General features: G+C 53.0%; 1 protein-coding gene across 1 annotated transcript; it reads right to left on the minus strand.

Moving 5' to 3' along the window:
- Window positions 1-2578: 2578 nt before the first annotated feature.
- KRT78 (keratin 78) lies at window positions 2579-13692 on the minus strand. The gene is made up of 9 exons (XM_054443632.1): window positions 13245-13692; window positions 12606-12820; window positions 11456-11516; window positions 10889-10984; window positions 9264-9428; window positions 8798-8923; window positions 4527-4747; window positions 4216-4250; window positions 2579-4135 (listed from the first exon to the last, which is right to left on the minus strand). Exons 1-9 carry the CDS (start codon window positions 13626-13628, stop codon window positions 3876-3878), a joined length of 1563 nt encoding a protein of 520 aa, XP_054299607.1. The 5' UTR covers window positions 13629-13692; the 3' UTR covers window positions 2579-3875.
- Window positions 13693-15608: the final 1916 nt, after the last annotated feature.

Consider the following 15608-nt stretch of genomic DNA (forward strand, 5'->3'; position numbering starts at 1 on the left):
CCACGCAGCAGCCCGTCACTCCCATCTTCCCCCGCCTCACAGGCAGGAGCCCATGTGTCTGATTCAGAGGGGCCAGGGGAGCTCCTTAAATCACCTCATATGGGCCCCCCCACTTCCTATTCACCTCAGTCTGCTTGGACCAAACACAGCCCCAAGCAAAGACAGAGACATCAACTGTCAGGGCCGAGGGGTGATTGAGGAGGTGACTTTAGACACTGGCCCTCCCCACCCACTTCTCTCAGCAAGAAGATGGGCTCAAAGTGAACAGAGACTTGCCTGAAAAAAAGGAGCGAAGACAGCATCGCTGTGCTTCCCACCCCCATCAGATGAGCAGGACAACCAGCCAGCCTGCGTCCCCAGGATCCCAACAGAGACGACATGGGACTGCCACGGAGAAGGCTTGGCCTCCCTCCCATGTTCCCCATAGCCCAGGGAGGGCAAGTGAAGAGACAGCCTGCTCCAGGACCAGAGGGAGCTGTGGAATCTTCTCCTAGGGCCCCTGGGAGGCTGTAAGTGGCTCCCAGTTGCTTGAAGAAGTTGAACCCAGCTCCCACAAGGAATGGGAGTGAGAGCACTTGCAGAACTAGTCCCTTAATAGCCAAGAGGAGATTTTGGAGTTAGGACACTGGGCATTTCAGGGAGCCAAGCCAAGTCGTCTCCCACACTGAGCTGTGTGTCCTGGGGCAATTCGAAACTTCTCTGAGCCCCATTTCCTCTGCTTATAAGCAGGGCCCTCCGTGGAAGCCCTTTGGAAAAGTGATCCCTGGATGAAGCCGCCCTTTCCCACTGACCTTCGTCTCCTTTCCCCAGACTGAGGTCACTTTCTCAGCCTCCCTTATCTCTCCCTGGGCGGCGTGGGAGGAGGAAACAGTCATGAGTGGGCCCTAGCCTCCAGGATGCGGCTGTGGGCCCCCTGGGCAAGGGAGTGTTGTCAGCCCTCTGAGTCACAGGGCAGCCAGGCTGGTGGGAGTGAGAGGCAGTCGATAAACACAAGTCTCACCTCACCCCAGACACAGACACTCACGCCAGTCCCTCGCACACATTTACCAAGCACGCCCTCTGGGCCACGCTTTGTGCTGGGAGCTGGTGACAGGCGCACAGGGCCCAGGGCACACTCTCGTGGAGCTCCCGGCTCGCTGCTTGGAGACAGCCTCCCTCCCACCCAGGTTCACAGCCAAGGCCCAGACAGAAGCCTGGGAGGGCACTTTGCCTCCACCAGCCCTTACTCTCCACTCTACCTTCAGACAGGACATGCAAGCTCAGACCTTCTTTCTGCAGCCCAGGGAGGAGCAGTTTCCTTCCCTCCTGCCCTCCACAGAGAGGAAGAGCTGCTGTGCGCTGCTATACTCATTACTGAGGGGCTCCATCTCTGGAGACTGTCACCTGCCCAGAGTCCCTCCCTGATGGCAGGACACAAAAGCAGAGGGGACTGAAGGTTGCTGCCACCAAAGGGAGGGGGCAAGAGAGTGGATACTGCCAACCTAGCACCTACCATGGATCAGCCTGGGTGTCGAGCAATAGGAAAGTTACAGGGACAAAGGAGCCCCCAGAGGGTAGGGCTTTCTGAGCTAATTATCATCATTATTATAGTCAGCACTTACTGAGCACGTACTATGCAGCAGAATGGCCTGGGTGCCTTCCCTGCAATGGCATGTTGAGTCTCTGCATCCGCAATGGCAGTGATGCTCCATCTGCCTCCCTCCCGTTCCATTCTCCGCCCTCCTCTGACCCTTGTGGGCTGCTCCCTGGCACTCTGGCTTCCAGTTGAGTTGACCAAAGGGAGACACCAGCAGGAGATCAGAGGGAGGAGGAGAGAGGTCAGATACTTCTTCCCGGCTCCCTCCCTGCTTCCAACCACTTCAGACCACTGTCTGGGGACATGGCTGCATCTCCCCATGATTACAGCTTCTGCCACCTCACTGCTTCTCGTGATCTTCAGCTCTACATAAGGTGACCAGCCCATCCTGATTTTCTCAGGACTGCCCGGCTTTAGCACTGCAAGTCCTCTCAGTCTTGGACACACTGAGAGGGAGGACCTCACTCTAGGTGTGGTAACGGCTTCTTGCCATTGCTGGTCCCTGGCCTCTCCATCCCTGTTCCCTCAGCCCTATCCACACCTCTGTAAGTAATCCTTTCCTTAAAGTCAATTTAGCCCTCTCAGGTCCTCACTTCCAAGAAGACAAAGAAAAGAAGGAACAACAATCACGCCCACGACCACGTGCAGCCTATTCGCTGCACAAACTCCACCTGACACGTGCCCGAGGGCAAGGCCATTAAGGAGGTCTTAGTCTGAAAAACGTGGTAGAGGCCACCGCCATCAGGAACATTTCCAAAGCGAGTGTCTTGGATGTCTGGGTGCTTCCCAGGCTGTATGTGAAACTGCATTACCATGTGAGGTGAGTCACTCATAGCAGGCCAGGCAGGAAGCAGCCTTGTGAAGCCCAGAAGGACCCAACACATATCCCCAGTCAGAACAGCCGGTGCTGCCCACGATCTCCGCCAAAGCCCATGTAAGGGGCTGAATCCCTCAGCACTAAAGAAAAGACTATCCTCTGGGGAAAAAAGAAAACGGAAATTATACTTTTTCAAAAAGTCAATTTAATTGAACTACCTTGGATGAATTTAGTTTCCTTCTGGGATCCTAGTGGCACTGTCGCCACACAGCCCTGTGAGGTACGTATTATTATTAATCTCTTTTTACAGATGAGGTAACTGAAGAGGTCAAGCTGCTTGATCAAGGTCGCACCACTAGGAAACGGCAGAGCTGGGATTCAAGCCACATCCTCACCGGCTCCGGTCTCCTTCACACAAAGCTGAAAAGCCTTCTTGCATAATTTGGATGGAGTAATTCATGGATGTGAGGAAAGGTCTGCCCTCCCTCTAAAGCAAGGAGAGGCATAGTGCGACCTCCTGCAGCCCAGACTATGGAGTTTGGGGTTGAGCCAGGTCCCCCACCTGGGTCTGGAAAGCAAGAATGGGGAAAGAGCAACTGCAGGCACCCATGAGGCTGCTAGGGGTGTGTAGAAAAGGCAATCCTTCCAGCCCCTCCTGGCACCCCACCCGATTCCCACACTCCTGGCTTCCTGCAGAGAGGAAGGAGGAGAAGTTTCCAGCCTCATGTTCAGACTTGCCCAAGGATAAGATGAGAGCCAACAGATAAGGGGGTAGGGGTAGGGTTTGAACCCCAATCTCCATCAGAGCCTCCAGGCACAAGCTGAGCACATCCTCATCCTGGATGCAGGAGTGCCAGGCTAATAGAGAAGCTGAGTCCCTTACCAGCACCAGACAGACACAGAGCCCGGGACAGCAACAGGTGCAGCCAGACTGCCAGGGACAGGAAGGGCCCAGTAGTTTAGACATGGGAATTAGAGAAGGTTCCTAGAAGGAGAAAAGTTTGGTGCACAGTCAGGAACAAGGAGGAACAAGAAGGAAGGCAGCTGCCCCCGGTCAGGACTAGAACCTCTTAAAACAGGCAATTGATGAGGAAGTGAGCTACAAGCACAGCTAAAACATCAGTGGAGGTGTGGGAGATGGAGGGCACCCCAAGGAACACACTGGAGAGCTTGAAGGATCCCTTGATAGAGTGGCTGGGATGTGGAGTGAGATGCCAATAGGACACGTTTGGACACAGATATGCCACAATTGCCTTCTGAGGAGAGGAAGCTGGGGAGCCATACAGCTTTTGTTTTGCCAGGTGAGGTGTGCAAGCACTTAGAGCATTCAGAACAGAAGGAGGGGAGACTTTATTGATTTTTGCAGCATCCACTGTGGGCTGGCTTGGGCTGTGAGCAGCGAACACGGAGTTGGCCTTGCAGAGCTGGCTAATGGAGGGAGCAGGCCAAATGTGTTCAGGAAGGAGGTGGCTGCTGGGTCTCTCAGTAGGTGATGGATGTCTTCAGACTCGACTCGACTGTCTTCTTCAGGATGGTGTGGCAGCTGGAGCCAGAGCTGGAGCCAGACACAGAGCAGGAACCCAAAACAGGGTCCTTCCCAGAGCCCAGGATGATGTTGGAGCCTTCAGTCACGATGCTGATGCAGCAGGACCCAGGGCTACCTTTCCCACTACCGAGTCCACAAGTGCTCCCCAAGCCTCCACCAACTCCTCCAGACATGACAGCGCTGCCTCCCACCGAGGCTGCCAAGAAACGCACCGGGTCAGAGCAGGGTCCTCAGCTCCCCATGGGGATCCCATCCCTAAAGTCCCCTGATACTCACAGATAGTGACCTGGCTGGGGCACTCCGCAGACATCCTAGGGGAAAAAGGACAAGAGGGGGATGCGCTAAGAAATACTGCAAAGAATGCATCCCCACGAGCTTTTAAGCCCCTCAAAGCAGGTCACCCACCCTCTCAGCAGATAAAATCCACAGTCCCCAACTTAAAATCTCTCTCTGCAGCGTCGATTGCCCTTAGCAACTCACAATGTCAGGAAATCTCTCAGAATCCTCTTTAGCAAGCAGCTCACTGTGTTGGCATCCCATCCTCCTCCCCAACCTCATATTCCCAGGTCCCTCCAAGCCTCCCTCACCTGCACTCCTCGCCCTCCAGCAGCCTGCGGTAAGTGGCAATCTCCACATCCAGGGAAAGCTTCGTGCTCATCAGCTCCTGGTACTCGCACAGCAGCCGGGCCAGGTTCTGCTTGGCCGTCCTCAGAGCAGCCTCCAGCTCGTCGACCTTGGCCTGAGCATCCTTGAGGGCCAGCTCCCCATGCTGCTCAGCATCAGTGATGGCGGCCTGCAGGCTGGCGTTCTGGAAGCGGGGTAGAAATGAGCGAGAAGGTGGTTGTAAGTCCAACATAGCCTCTCAAAGCACCCACTGTGGATATCACTTGAGGGCTGGGGCGGATCATAATCTTATGAGCTCAAAATTATGTATGGCCGTCTGTACCAACACCACCCCTGCAACAGGCTCCTCTCATTCTAAGGGAAGGTATTGCTTCCCTCACTTCCTTACCTCCTGCAGTAGGTTGAAGAGTATCCCCAAAACTTTCATGTCCACCTAGGACCCCAGAATGTGATCTTTTTGGAAGTAGGGTCTTTACAGATGTAATTAATTAAGGATCTCATGATCATATCATACCATATTTAGGGTGAGCCCTAAATCCAATGACTGGTGTCCTTATGAATAGAAGAGAGAACACAGAGAGAAGAGCTCATCAGAAGAGAGAGGCAGGGCTGGGCGTGGTGGCTCACGCCTGTAATCCCAGCACTTTAGGAGGATGAGGCAGGTGGATTACAAGGTCAGGAGTTCGAGACCATCCTGGCTAACACGGTAAAACCCCATCTCTACTAAAAATAAAATTTAAAAAAATTAGCTGACCATGGTGGCATGCGCCTGTAGTCCCAGCTGCTCGGGAGGCTGAGGCAGGAGAATTGCCTGAACCCGGGAGGTGGTGGTTGCAGTGAGCCAAGATCATGCCACTGCACTCCAGCCTGGCAACAGAGCAAGACTCCGTCTCAAAAAATAGAAGAAGGAGAGAGAGGCAGAGATGGTAATGATGCAGCAATAAGACGAAGAATGCCAAGGAGTTCCTGGAGCCTGCAGAAGCTAGCAAGACCCAGGGAGGACTCTCGCTGCACCTTCAGAGGGAGCACGGCCCTGCCAACACCTTGACTTCAGACTTCAAGGCTCCAGGACTGGGAGAGATTACATTTCTGTTGTTTTAAGCCACCCAATTTGTGGTGATTTGTCATGACAGGCCTAGGACACTAGTACAACTCCTGTGCCATCTCCCCAAGTGCTCTTTCCCTATTTCTTCCCACCCCCAGGCCTCGGCACCTCTCCCAGGGTGCTTAAAGCTCTTCCTGTACCATGGATCACTATCTGCAAGGCTGCCCCTGAGGGCCACAATGGTTCTCATTTTTTTCAGACAGTCCCATTTCAAATACTTTGTCCTATTGTCAGAGTACATCAAACCATGTGCCTCAATTTGGGACTTGAAAAATATAATCTCTACTGGGCGTAGTGGCTCACACCTGTAATTCCAGCACTTTGGGAGGCTGAGGTGGGCAGATCACTAGGTCCGGAGATAGAGACCACCCTGGCTAATACGACGAAACCCTGTCTTTACTAAAAATACAAAAAAAAAAAACATTAGCCGGGCGTGGTGGCACGCGCCTATAGTCCCAGCTACTCAGGAGGCTGAGGCAGGAGAATCGCTTGAACCCGGGAGGCGGAGGTTGCAGTGAGCCGAGATCGCGCCACTGCATTCCAGCCTGGGTGACAGAGCGAGACTCCTTCTCAAAAAAAAAAAAAAAAGGAAAATATAATCCTTTTGCTTACAATAGAAAGCTAGAGGAAGGATAAGATCCCTGTCTTTATCAGCCTTACAGTTGATTTGCCCTCACATCTGACTCAGGAAAGAAGGAATTGTCTAAAGGCTGTTATTATTTGATTCCCACTCTGTGGATAGAAACATAATCTCTACTCTATAGATGAAGAAACTGAGGCTCAGAAAGAAGAGTGGCAGAACTGGGATCCTAACCCACGTGGGCCTGCACAGGGGAGCGCAGTTCATCATGTTTGTGCAGGAAAAGCAGCAGGGGACAGTGCTATATCCCCAGGAGGGATTCTCCTGGGAAAGGCACATTGCTGTGTGAGGAGCTGTGATTCCCAGGCCCAGGTACCCCGTACACACTCCTGCGTGCTGCCACTGGACTCTCAAGACCACATGCTTCAGAACCAGCTGGGCAACCTCATTTAAAAAGCAGGTTTCTGGGCCCCATCCTTAGAGATTCTGACTACTCAGCTCTGCCAGGAGGCCAGGAATCAGGATCTTAACAGCCACCCCAGAGGACTCCAAAGCAAGGGGTCCAAATTTGTTGGCAAAACATAGTGGCAGCAAATTGAGTAAGAGGATTCATCACATTCATCTCAAGCCCTGCTTCTCATTGCAGACAAGAACCAGAAGGATGGTTTGGGATGAAGTGTGTGTTCTGGATACTCCAAGAACCCTCCCCAGAGGGCTCTGCTTGGGAGTCAAGGGATCGCATGTGACTTTCGAATCAAGCTGTAGTGCTTGAGGAAATGGCCTGACTCTGTGGTCTCTGCTCTCCATCCTCCATTGATCCCCAAATTGATATTTTGGGTTTAGGAAATATAAGTGCAAGAATACTTAACAGTTTGAGAATTCATAACACTTCACATCTAGAAGTGAGGTCTCTACACCGCAGGAGGAGCAGCAAACAGCCTCCCTCCCCTTGCCAATCCCTTCCTCTATTTCTGACTCTTGTAATGCATCTACCTAAGGAGAAGTTAGCCCCACCCTGCCGCCCACCTCACCTACTCTCTGAGGCCCTGGCTCCCAACTTCCCCCACAGGGCACCAGGACCTTCAGTGTTTGACCTTAAAGTCCCTGCTGGGCTTGAGAATTAAGAGTCAAAAGAAGAGTTAAGAAAAGACATGTGGGCTGAGCATGGTGGCTCACACCTGTAATCCCAGCACTTTGGGAGGCTGAAGCTGGTGGATCACCTGATATCAGGAGTTCGAGACCAGCCTGGACAACATGGTGAAAGCCTGTCTCTACTAAAAATACAAAAATTAGCCGGGTGTGGTGGCGGGCACCTGTAATCTCAGCTACTCGGGAGGCTGAGGCAGAACTGCTGGAACCCGGGAGGTGGAGGTTGCATTAAGCCAAGATCACGCCATTGCACTCCAGTCTGGGCCGACAACAGTGAAACTCCATGAAAGAAAGAAAGAGAGAAAGAGAGAAAGAGGAAAGAAGAAAGAAAGAAAGAAAGAAAGAAAGAAAGAAAGAAAGAAAGAAAGAAAGAAAGAAAGAAAGAAAGAAAGAAAGAAAGAAAAAGAGATGAGGCTGGGTGCAGTGGCTCACGACTGTAATCCCAGCACTTTGGGAGGCCGAGGCGGGCAGATCACTTGAGGTCAGGAGTTTGAGACCAGCCTGGCCAACATGGTGAAATCCCATCTCTACTAAAAATGCAAAAATTAGCCAAGCATGGTGGCAAGCGCCTGTAATTCCAGCTACTCAGGAGGCTGAGGCAGGAGAATCCCTTGAACCCGGAGGCAGAGGTTGCAGTGAGCCAACACTGTGCCACTGCCCTCCAGCCTTGTCTCAAAAAAAAAAAAAAAAAAAAAAGAGAGAGAGAGAGAGAAAGAAAAAGAAAAGAGATGAGGCTGGGTACAGTGGCTCACACCTGTAATCCTACCACTTTGGGAGGCTGAGGCGGGCAGATCACTTGAGGTCAGGAGTTTGAGACCAGCCTGGCCAACATGGTGAAACCCCATCCCTACTGAAAATGCAAAAATTAGCCAAGCATGGTGGCACATGCGTGTAATTCCAGCTACTCAGGAGGCTGAGGCAGGAGAATCCCTTGAACCCGGAGGCAGAGGATGCAGTGAGCCAAGATCACGCCACTGTACTCCAGCCTGGGCAGTGGAGTAAGACTCTGTCTCAAAAAAAAAAAAAAAGAAAAAAAGAAAAAGATAAGAAAAGAGAAAACAGATGAATTAACCATCTCCTCAAGGGGCTGAAAGCAAGATGTACACCTGGACATAGGCTACAATGCTGTCAGCCCCCTCCCCAACGCCAGGGGAGTGCAATGCAGTGGCACTATCCCACAAAAGCCAACATGTGGCTAGAAGTCACAGCAGGAAGGCTGAATTCACCCTAGATGGGGCTTGAAGTTCTCTTCCCCCCAAATTATCCAAAGCTCCAGCCAGTTATCAAGGTCCTCGACACAAACCCACTGGCAACCCAACTGGAGAGAGAAGCTAGGAACTAGGAAGTGGTTGAAGGCACAAAGGCAATGAGAGGACATTTGGGGGGCTCTGGGAATCTACCTGCTTCTTGAGGTTCTCAATCTGACTCTGCAGCCTCTGAATCTCTTGGTGCAGCTGAGAGATCTGGACTTTCGTTTCCTGCATCCTGTCCCCATGAAGCTGGGCAGACACCTGAAGCTCCTGGTACTGAGAGGGGAACAGATGGGACACCATTAGTTGAGAGGACCACCACCTTTGACCATCTCCTCATGGTTGAAAAGCCACCTCTCACTCCATATTTGGAGTGTGGGTTAAATGCCTGAGCCAGGACACAGTGGGATGTACTTCCAGAAGTCCAAGCTTATCTCCCACAGTTCCTCTGCATCGCCTCCCTCCTGGAGGGGAAATGGCCCTGCCCACCCAGCCCCAGACCTTCAGGGAGGTAACTGGAATTGCCCCAATGGGATCGAGGTGGGTGACCACCCTAGAGTTTGGGCATGGAGACCTAGCCATTTCCAGCATGCTGCTGCCCCCCAGGTCCCACCACCTTGGTCTGGTACAGGGCCTCAGCCTCAGCCTTGCTGGTCCGGGCGATCTCCTCATACCGGGCGCGGACCTCAGTGATGATGCTGCTGAAGTCCAGGTAACGGTTGTTGTCCATGGACAGCACCACAGACGTGTCGCTGGCCTGGGTCTGGAGCTGGCCCAGCTCCTGCAAGGAAGACAGACTCAGTGTCCACCCACCCCCAGCTCCTTCTCCCCTTGAAGCCTAGGATGGTTGAGCAGGATGGTGAATTTCTGCTTACACGCCATGACCCCCATTCATCCCAGGTGGCTTTGAGTATGCCCTGCTCACCATGGGACTCGATCTCCTCATTCAAAAATGAGAGCCATAGGAGGTGGTCTCTGAGGTCTCTTGCAGCTTGGACATTAATGGAAAATGGCCTGCAAGGCCTGAAATCACCCAGCCCCCATCACTCCTCAGGCCTCTTTTTTTCTTCTTCTTCTTCTTTTTTTTTAAGGTGGAGTCTTACTCTGTTGCCCAGGCTGGAGTGCAGTGGTGCGATCTCGGCTCACTGTAACCTCCGCCTTCCAGGTTCAAGCCATTCTTCTCCCTCAGCCTCCCTAGTAGCTGGGATTACAAGCACCTGCCACCAAGCCTGGCTAATTTTTGTGTTTTTTGTAGAGACAATGTTTCACTAGGCTGGTCTCAAACTCCTGACCTCAGGTGATCCACCTGCCTCAGCCTCCCAAAGTGCTGGGATTATAGGCGTGAGCCACCGTGCCCTGCCATCTTCAGACCTCTTATCACACTCCTCTCCCTCTCGCTCCTACTATTCTGGCCACACTGACCTTCCTGCATTTCCTCAGACAGCACACTCCCGCTGTGGGCTGCAGCCACTGCCTGGAATCCCAGAAACCCACCTGCGTGGTGACCTTCCTCACCTCCTCCAAATCTTTGCTCAGATTTTATCTCCTAAATAAGGCCTACCCTGGCCACAGGATTTGAAATTGGCACCTGCTCCATGTTCCCAATCCTCCTTTCCCTGTTCTCATTTTCCTTTTTTCCATTGCGTTTATCACCTTCTTGCATACTATATAATTTCCTTATTTACTAACTCTGTTGCTTATTGTTTGTCTCCCAATAGAAAGCAAACTTAGCCAGGCGTGGTGGCGCATGCCTGTAATCCCAGCACTTTGGGAGGCCGAGGCAGGTGGATCACGAGGTCAGGAGTTCAAGACCACCCTAGCTAAGATGGTGAAACCCCATCTCTACTAAAAATACAAAAATTAGCTGGCCACAGTGGTGGGTGCCTGTAATCGAAGCTGAGGCAGAGAATTGCTTGAACCCAGAAGGCGGAGGTTGCAGTGAGCTGAGATAGCACCACTGCACTCCAGCCTGGGCAACTGAGCAAGACTCCATCTCAAAAAAAAAAAGAAAGCAATTTTTTTACCTGTAGTGATTTTTTTCTGGTTATTCGTTGATGTATCCCCAGGACCTAGCAATTCACACAGTAAGTTTACAGTGATTGGTTGTCGAGTGACTGAATGATCCAGAATCTAAGCCATCCTAACAGACTTCCCCTCTTGGCCACTCTCCTCATGGCCACGGGGAGCCTGCCCACCCAGTCCCCTCTCTTGGCTCCCGCCTGCCCTTTGGTTGAGCCTCACTTCTTCATTCAGATGCTTCAAGAAGTAGATGTACTCTCTCAGAGTCTCCAGCTTGCCCTCCAACTCCATCTTGCTCAGGAAAACTCCATCCACATCCTGGAGACAGGGGGAGAGAAAACATGTAACCCCCTCTTCCCCTTTGGGGGCCCTACTCTGTCTCAGGAATTCTGTTCATGCACTGCTCGACACCCATCCACCATGCCTCCCAAGACCCCCTCCTTCCTCCTCCAGCCCCATGCTGTCCTGCTCTCTCCTTTGCCCAACATTGACCTAACATCACCTTCAGGAAGTCTTCCCTGATTAATCGCAACCAGTTCTGCTTCTTCCTCTCCCTCCCCACCCTCTCCTGCAGTGACATCAAGAGCTTGTCAAGCAGTCCTTTAGTCAGATCTTGTCTTGGGGTCCCTGTGTCTAGGCAGATGTCCCATTTCCCCAGGGGACCCCTGCAGGCAGAGTGATAGCCTGTCCTAAATCAGGACCTCCCGCCTTTTCCCTCCCAGCCTAGGACTAGGCTCCGTGCACAGTGGATGCTCAGAACGTAAGTGGAGCACTGGCCTCCATCCTCACCTTCTTGAGGACCACAAAGTCATTCTCAAGTGTGGCGCGCCTGTGGGCCTCCTCCTCATACCTGCCAAATAAGTAGAGAAGGACGCAGTTTGAGGCTCCACAGTCAGAGCTCATGCCCCCATGTCCGAGCATGACCTCCCTGAAAAGGACTCCTTGCCTTAGAATGCCCCCAAACAGGACAATAACCAGCCCTTATCTCCTTTCCTGCCACGTCCTAGCTATGTACCTGTGCCACCCTTTCACCCCATGTCCTTTTGATGATGACAGCCGCATTGTTTCAGTTTATAAGGCACATTCGAATACTTTTTCCTACTTGCTACTCACACCCATCACTTGAGGCAGGCAGTTTGGGTTTTATCAGAGAGATTAGATGATTTGACCAAGACCCCACAGATGACTAGGTAGACAAAGCAGAGCCAACCCAGGTCTCCTGACCCCAATCCAGGGCTCCTTCCAGAACCTTCCTTCCTCCACCTCACATCCCATCATCCCAACAGCCCTGGGAGGCCAGAAGGGCAGGTGACATTCCCCAAGTTTACAGAAGGGAAACCAAGTCCAGGAGAGATGAGATGCCTTGCCCAGGCCGCACAGCTACCCCTCACTCACAGTCGCCCCAACCCAAGCCCCCTATTAGTCCAGGGCTCTCTCCACTCCACCAGGTGACCTAGGCATGGAGCCCAGAACCACAGCCCATCTGTGAATTGTGTCACAGGCCTGGGGACGGCCCCACTAAATTGATTCCCTTCCCTCCTTGGAACCAGAGAACATCTGAATCACTTTAGCCCACAGCCCGCTGAACAGGAATTTCTCAAGAAAAAAAAAAAAAAAAAGCCACTGGGGCATTGTTTAAATAAGCCCTTCCCAGCCTTGACTGGAAACACGGGCCTTTGTAGCTGGGGCGTGTAGGACACCGGTCTCCCTGCCTTTCCTCCAAGGTTCTCCAGACCTGGGTGGGGACTGTGGGACACCTCGTTTACCTGTAGCAGGTGGGCACCTGAGAGCCTGGGGAATGGGGACGCGGAGGGGTAGAGGGGAGGCCAGTCATGTGCCTCTGGGTGCTCAGTATGTGGGACACCTCCTTGCTGACAGACCCAATCTGAGTCATCCCAGACTCCGCCCACATGGCATGGGGAAATTTCAGTGTGCCTACCTGGACTTATACTCCTCCTCCTGGTCCCGGCAGGCCTTCAACTCAGCATCCAGAGCCCCTCGTTCTCCCTGGAGCTGCTCCAGCTGCTTCCTGAGCTGATCCAGGCAGGCCTCAAAGACAGGCTCCAGGTCCTGCTGGCTGCCACTCGACCCCTGTTGCTGCAGCAGGTGCCACTTGGTCTCCAGGACCTTGTTCTGCTGCTCCAGGAACCGCACCTGCAGCAGAAGCAGAGGATTCCTGAGGCTCCCGTGGGACTCCCTGTGCACAGCCTCAAGAAAGTAAAGCCTGAGGGACCCTCCCATCAGCCTCACCTTTCCCCTGTCCCCCTGCCCAACCTGGGCAGGGGAAGCCTCATGACCTTCCGTGACACTGAACACAACAAAATGACTTGACAGACTAATGGGGCAGGGCCTTCCCCCCTGCTGTCTGGCAGTTCTCTGTCCCTGAGCCCCAATCATGGAACAACAGGGCCTCAGCATAGCCAGAGAGAGTCCAGTTAGTCCACAGGAGGGACTTCTTTGCTGCAGAAGTTATTAGAAAAGTGGTAGAAGGAGGCCAAACTTCCCATTTCCAAGTCCATCAAGAGCAGCTCCTCCAAGGGAGGCACAGAGACAGGGGCTTGGCTGAGTTGACCCTCACCTTGTCAATGAAGGAAGCAAACTGGTTGTTGAGAGTTCTGATCTCCTGGGTCTCCTGCGTCCGCACCACCTGGAACTGGGGATCGATCTCAATCTTCAGTGGGGTCAGCAGATTCTGGTTGATGGTTACTTCTTGGATGCCCCCCGGAGGGCACAGGGAGAGCCCAGGCCCACCACTCCACTCCCCAGACCGCACCCCCAGCCTACCCTCTGACCCCCAGGTGCTCCCACGAGAGCCTTCCGGGCACCCCCCAAAGGAATTAAGGCTCCTGCTGCTGAAGCCGCCCCTGTTGCTGAAGCCTCCCCTGCTGCGGCTCCTTAAGCGAGCAGAACAGGCTGAGCGAGCACTGAAGCCCCTCTGGGCCCGGCATGGGGAGAGAGACATGGCAGAGACAGACAGTCACGCAGCTGCAGACGGACAGACAGATTGTCAAGGTGTGTGAGTTTCTGCCCTGGGGCCCCAGCACGAGACTTTTATCCACTCCCGTACCTGGGCTGGGCCTTGGAGAGCAAGATACTCTTGACCTGACTGTGTCTGTCACTTGGCTCCAGCTGACTTACTCTGACGTGCCTGGAGAATAAGTGTCTGGCACGTGCAGAGCCAAGGGAGAAAGAAACCCAGACCCTGCCCTCAGAGCTCCCAGGCTGTTGGAGAAATAGGCATGCCCAAAGACAAGGAAGCAGGCAGGAGACTGGGATGTCAGTGCTGAGGGACAGGCAGGGATGGATGCAGCAAAGTCACTGAGGCCCTCAGGGAAGGCTTCCTGAAGGAGACAGGGAAGCGAGGGGAGGTTGAAGAGGGAAGAAAGCTAGAAGGGGTTCAGAGGAAGCATCAGAGTGCCCTGGATTCTCAAGGGAGAATCTGCCTCAAGGAGTTGGAGAAGGAAGGCACTTGCAGCGCCACAAGGAGAGGAGGTTAGTGGAGGTGTTATTGCCATCGTTGGCTAAAAGACACTCCAGGATTTGGAAATGAAACAGAAAAACAGGGTTTCCAAGTCCTTCCTCTTGCCCAACCCAGCAATCATCCATAAGGCACCACCCGCTGAAATCAGGCATCTCCATCCAGGATCGCATGGGACAGCATGTTTCTGACCCAGTCGGTGGCTCTGCTCCTTCCACAAGCACTTGGGGCCAGGCCCATCCACCTGCCATCAGGCTCTGCTTCCTCAGGTTACAAATCAGAGCCACCCAGGCTCTAAAATGAAATGTGCATTTAGGGCCGGGCACAGTAGCTCATGCCTGTAATCCCAGCACTTTGGAAGACCGAGGTGGGTGGATCATTGGAGGTCAGGAGTTTGAGACCAACCTGACCAACATGGTGAAACCCCATCTCTACTAAAAATACAAAAATTGGCCAGGTGTGATGGTGCACACCTGTAATCCCAGCTACATACAAGGCTGAGGCAGGAGAATTGCTTGAACCCAGGAGGCAGGGGTTGAGCAGTGAGCCAAGATCGTACCACTGCACTCCAGCCTGGGCAACAGAGCGAGACCCCATCTCAAAAAAAAAGCAAGGTGCATTTAGAAAAATACTCCTAAACCGGGCACAGTGGCTCACGCCTGTAATCCCAGCACTTTGGGAGGCCAAGGCGGGCGGATCACGAGGTCAGGAGATCGAGACCATCCTGGCTAACACCATGAAACCCCATCTCTATTAAAAATACGAAAAATTAGCCACGCGTGGTGGCGGGCGCCTGTAATCCCAGCTAATCAGGAGGATGAGGCAGGAGAATCGCTTGATCCCAGAAGGCAGCGGCTGCAGTGAGCTGAGATCGTGCCACTACACTCCAGCCTGAGTGGTAGAGCGAGACCCTGTCTCCAAAAAAAAAAAAAAAAAGGAAAAATACTCCTGATGGACTGGGAGCAGAAACAGGACATTTGGGGTTCCCCACAGGACAGCCTCTGCCTCTGGCCTGAAAGTCTGGTGGGTGGAGGAGAACTCTAGGGTTCATCTGATACTTCAGTACAACCTCTCCTGAGTGGCAGGACTCTTGGAAGGAAGGCATCCAGTAGCCTCCACTTAAGCTCCTCCACCACTGGCCGGCAGAGTTGGACCACTCCGATTTGGGGAAGTATTTAAATTTCTTATTAACATGGCAAGGGGGCTATTTCTCCCTGTCCTCCTCCCCTTTTCTACAGCCTGGCACATTCTCAAGCAAGGACACCAGGGTCTTTGACAATGCAACTCAAAGCTAGGACAAACGAGGGCTCAGAATACTGAACACTCAAGAGATGAGCTATGAGGAAGTCACTCTTAGCAATTTGAACAATCCCACAGATACTCCACCCCAAGGCCAGATAGCAGTGAGTGTGCCTCACCTCCCTCCAGAGGATTAAAAGCCCCTTCCTCCTTCCCCTGGCCCCA

Source organism: Pongo pygmaeus, chromosome 10, assembly GCF_028885625.2.
Source record: "Pongo pygmaeus isolate AG05252 chromosome 10, NHGRI_mPonPyg2-v2.0_pri, whole genome shotgun sequence".
In the NCBI taxonomy this organism is placed as follows: domain Eukaryota; kingdom Metazoa; phylum Chordata; class Mammalia; order Primates; family Hominidae; genus Pongo; species Pongo pygmaeus.

Bases quoted from the DNA above. Each gene is read 5' to 3' on its own strand.
- KRT78 (XM_054443632.1), bottom strand. From the start codon at position 13,628: ATGTCTCTCTCCCCATGCCGGGCCCAGAGGGGCTTCAGTGCTCGCTCA. The intron at 11,517-12,605 runs GTAGGCACACTG...CTTATTTGGCAG, and splicing joins GAGGAGGAGTATAAGTCCAG to GTATGAGGAGGAGGCCCACA. The intron at 9,429-10,888 runs GTGAGGCTCAAC...TCTTCCTTGCAG, and splicing joins TGAAGCATCTGAATGAAGAA to GAGCTGGGCCAGCTCCAGAC.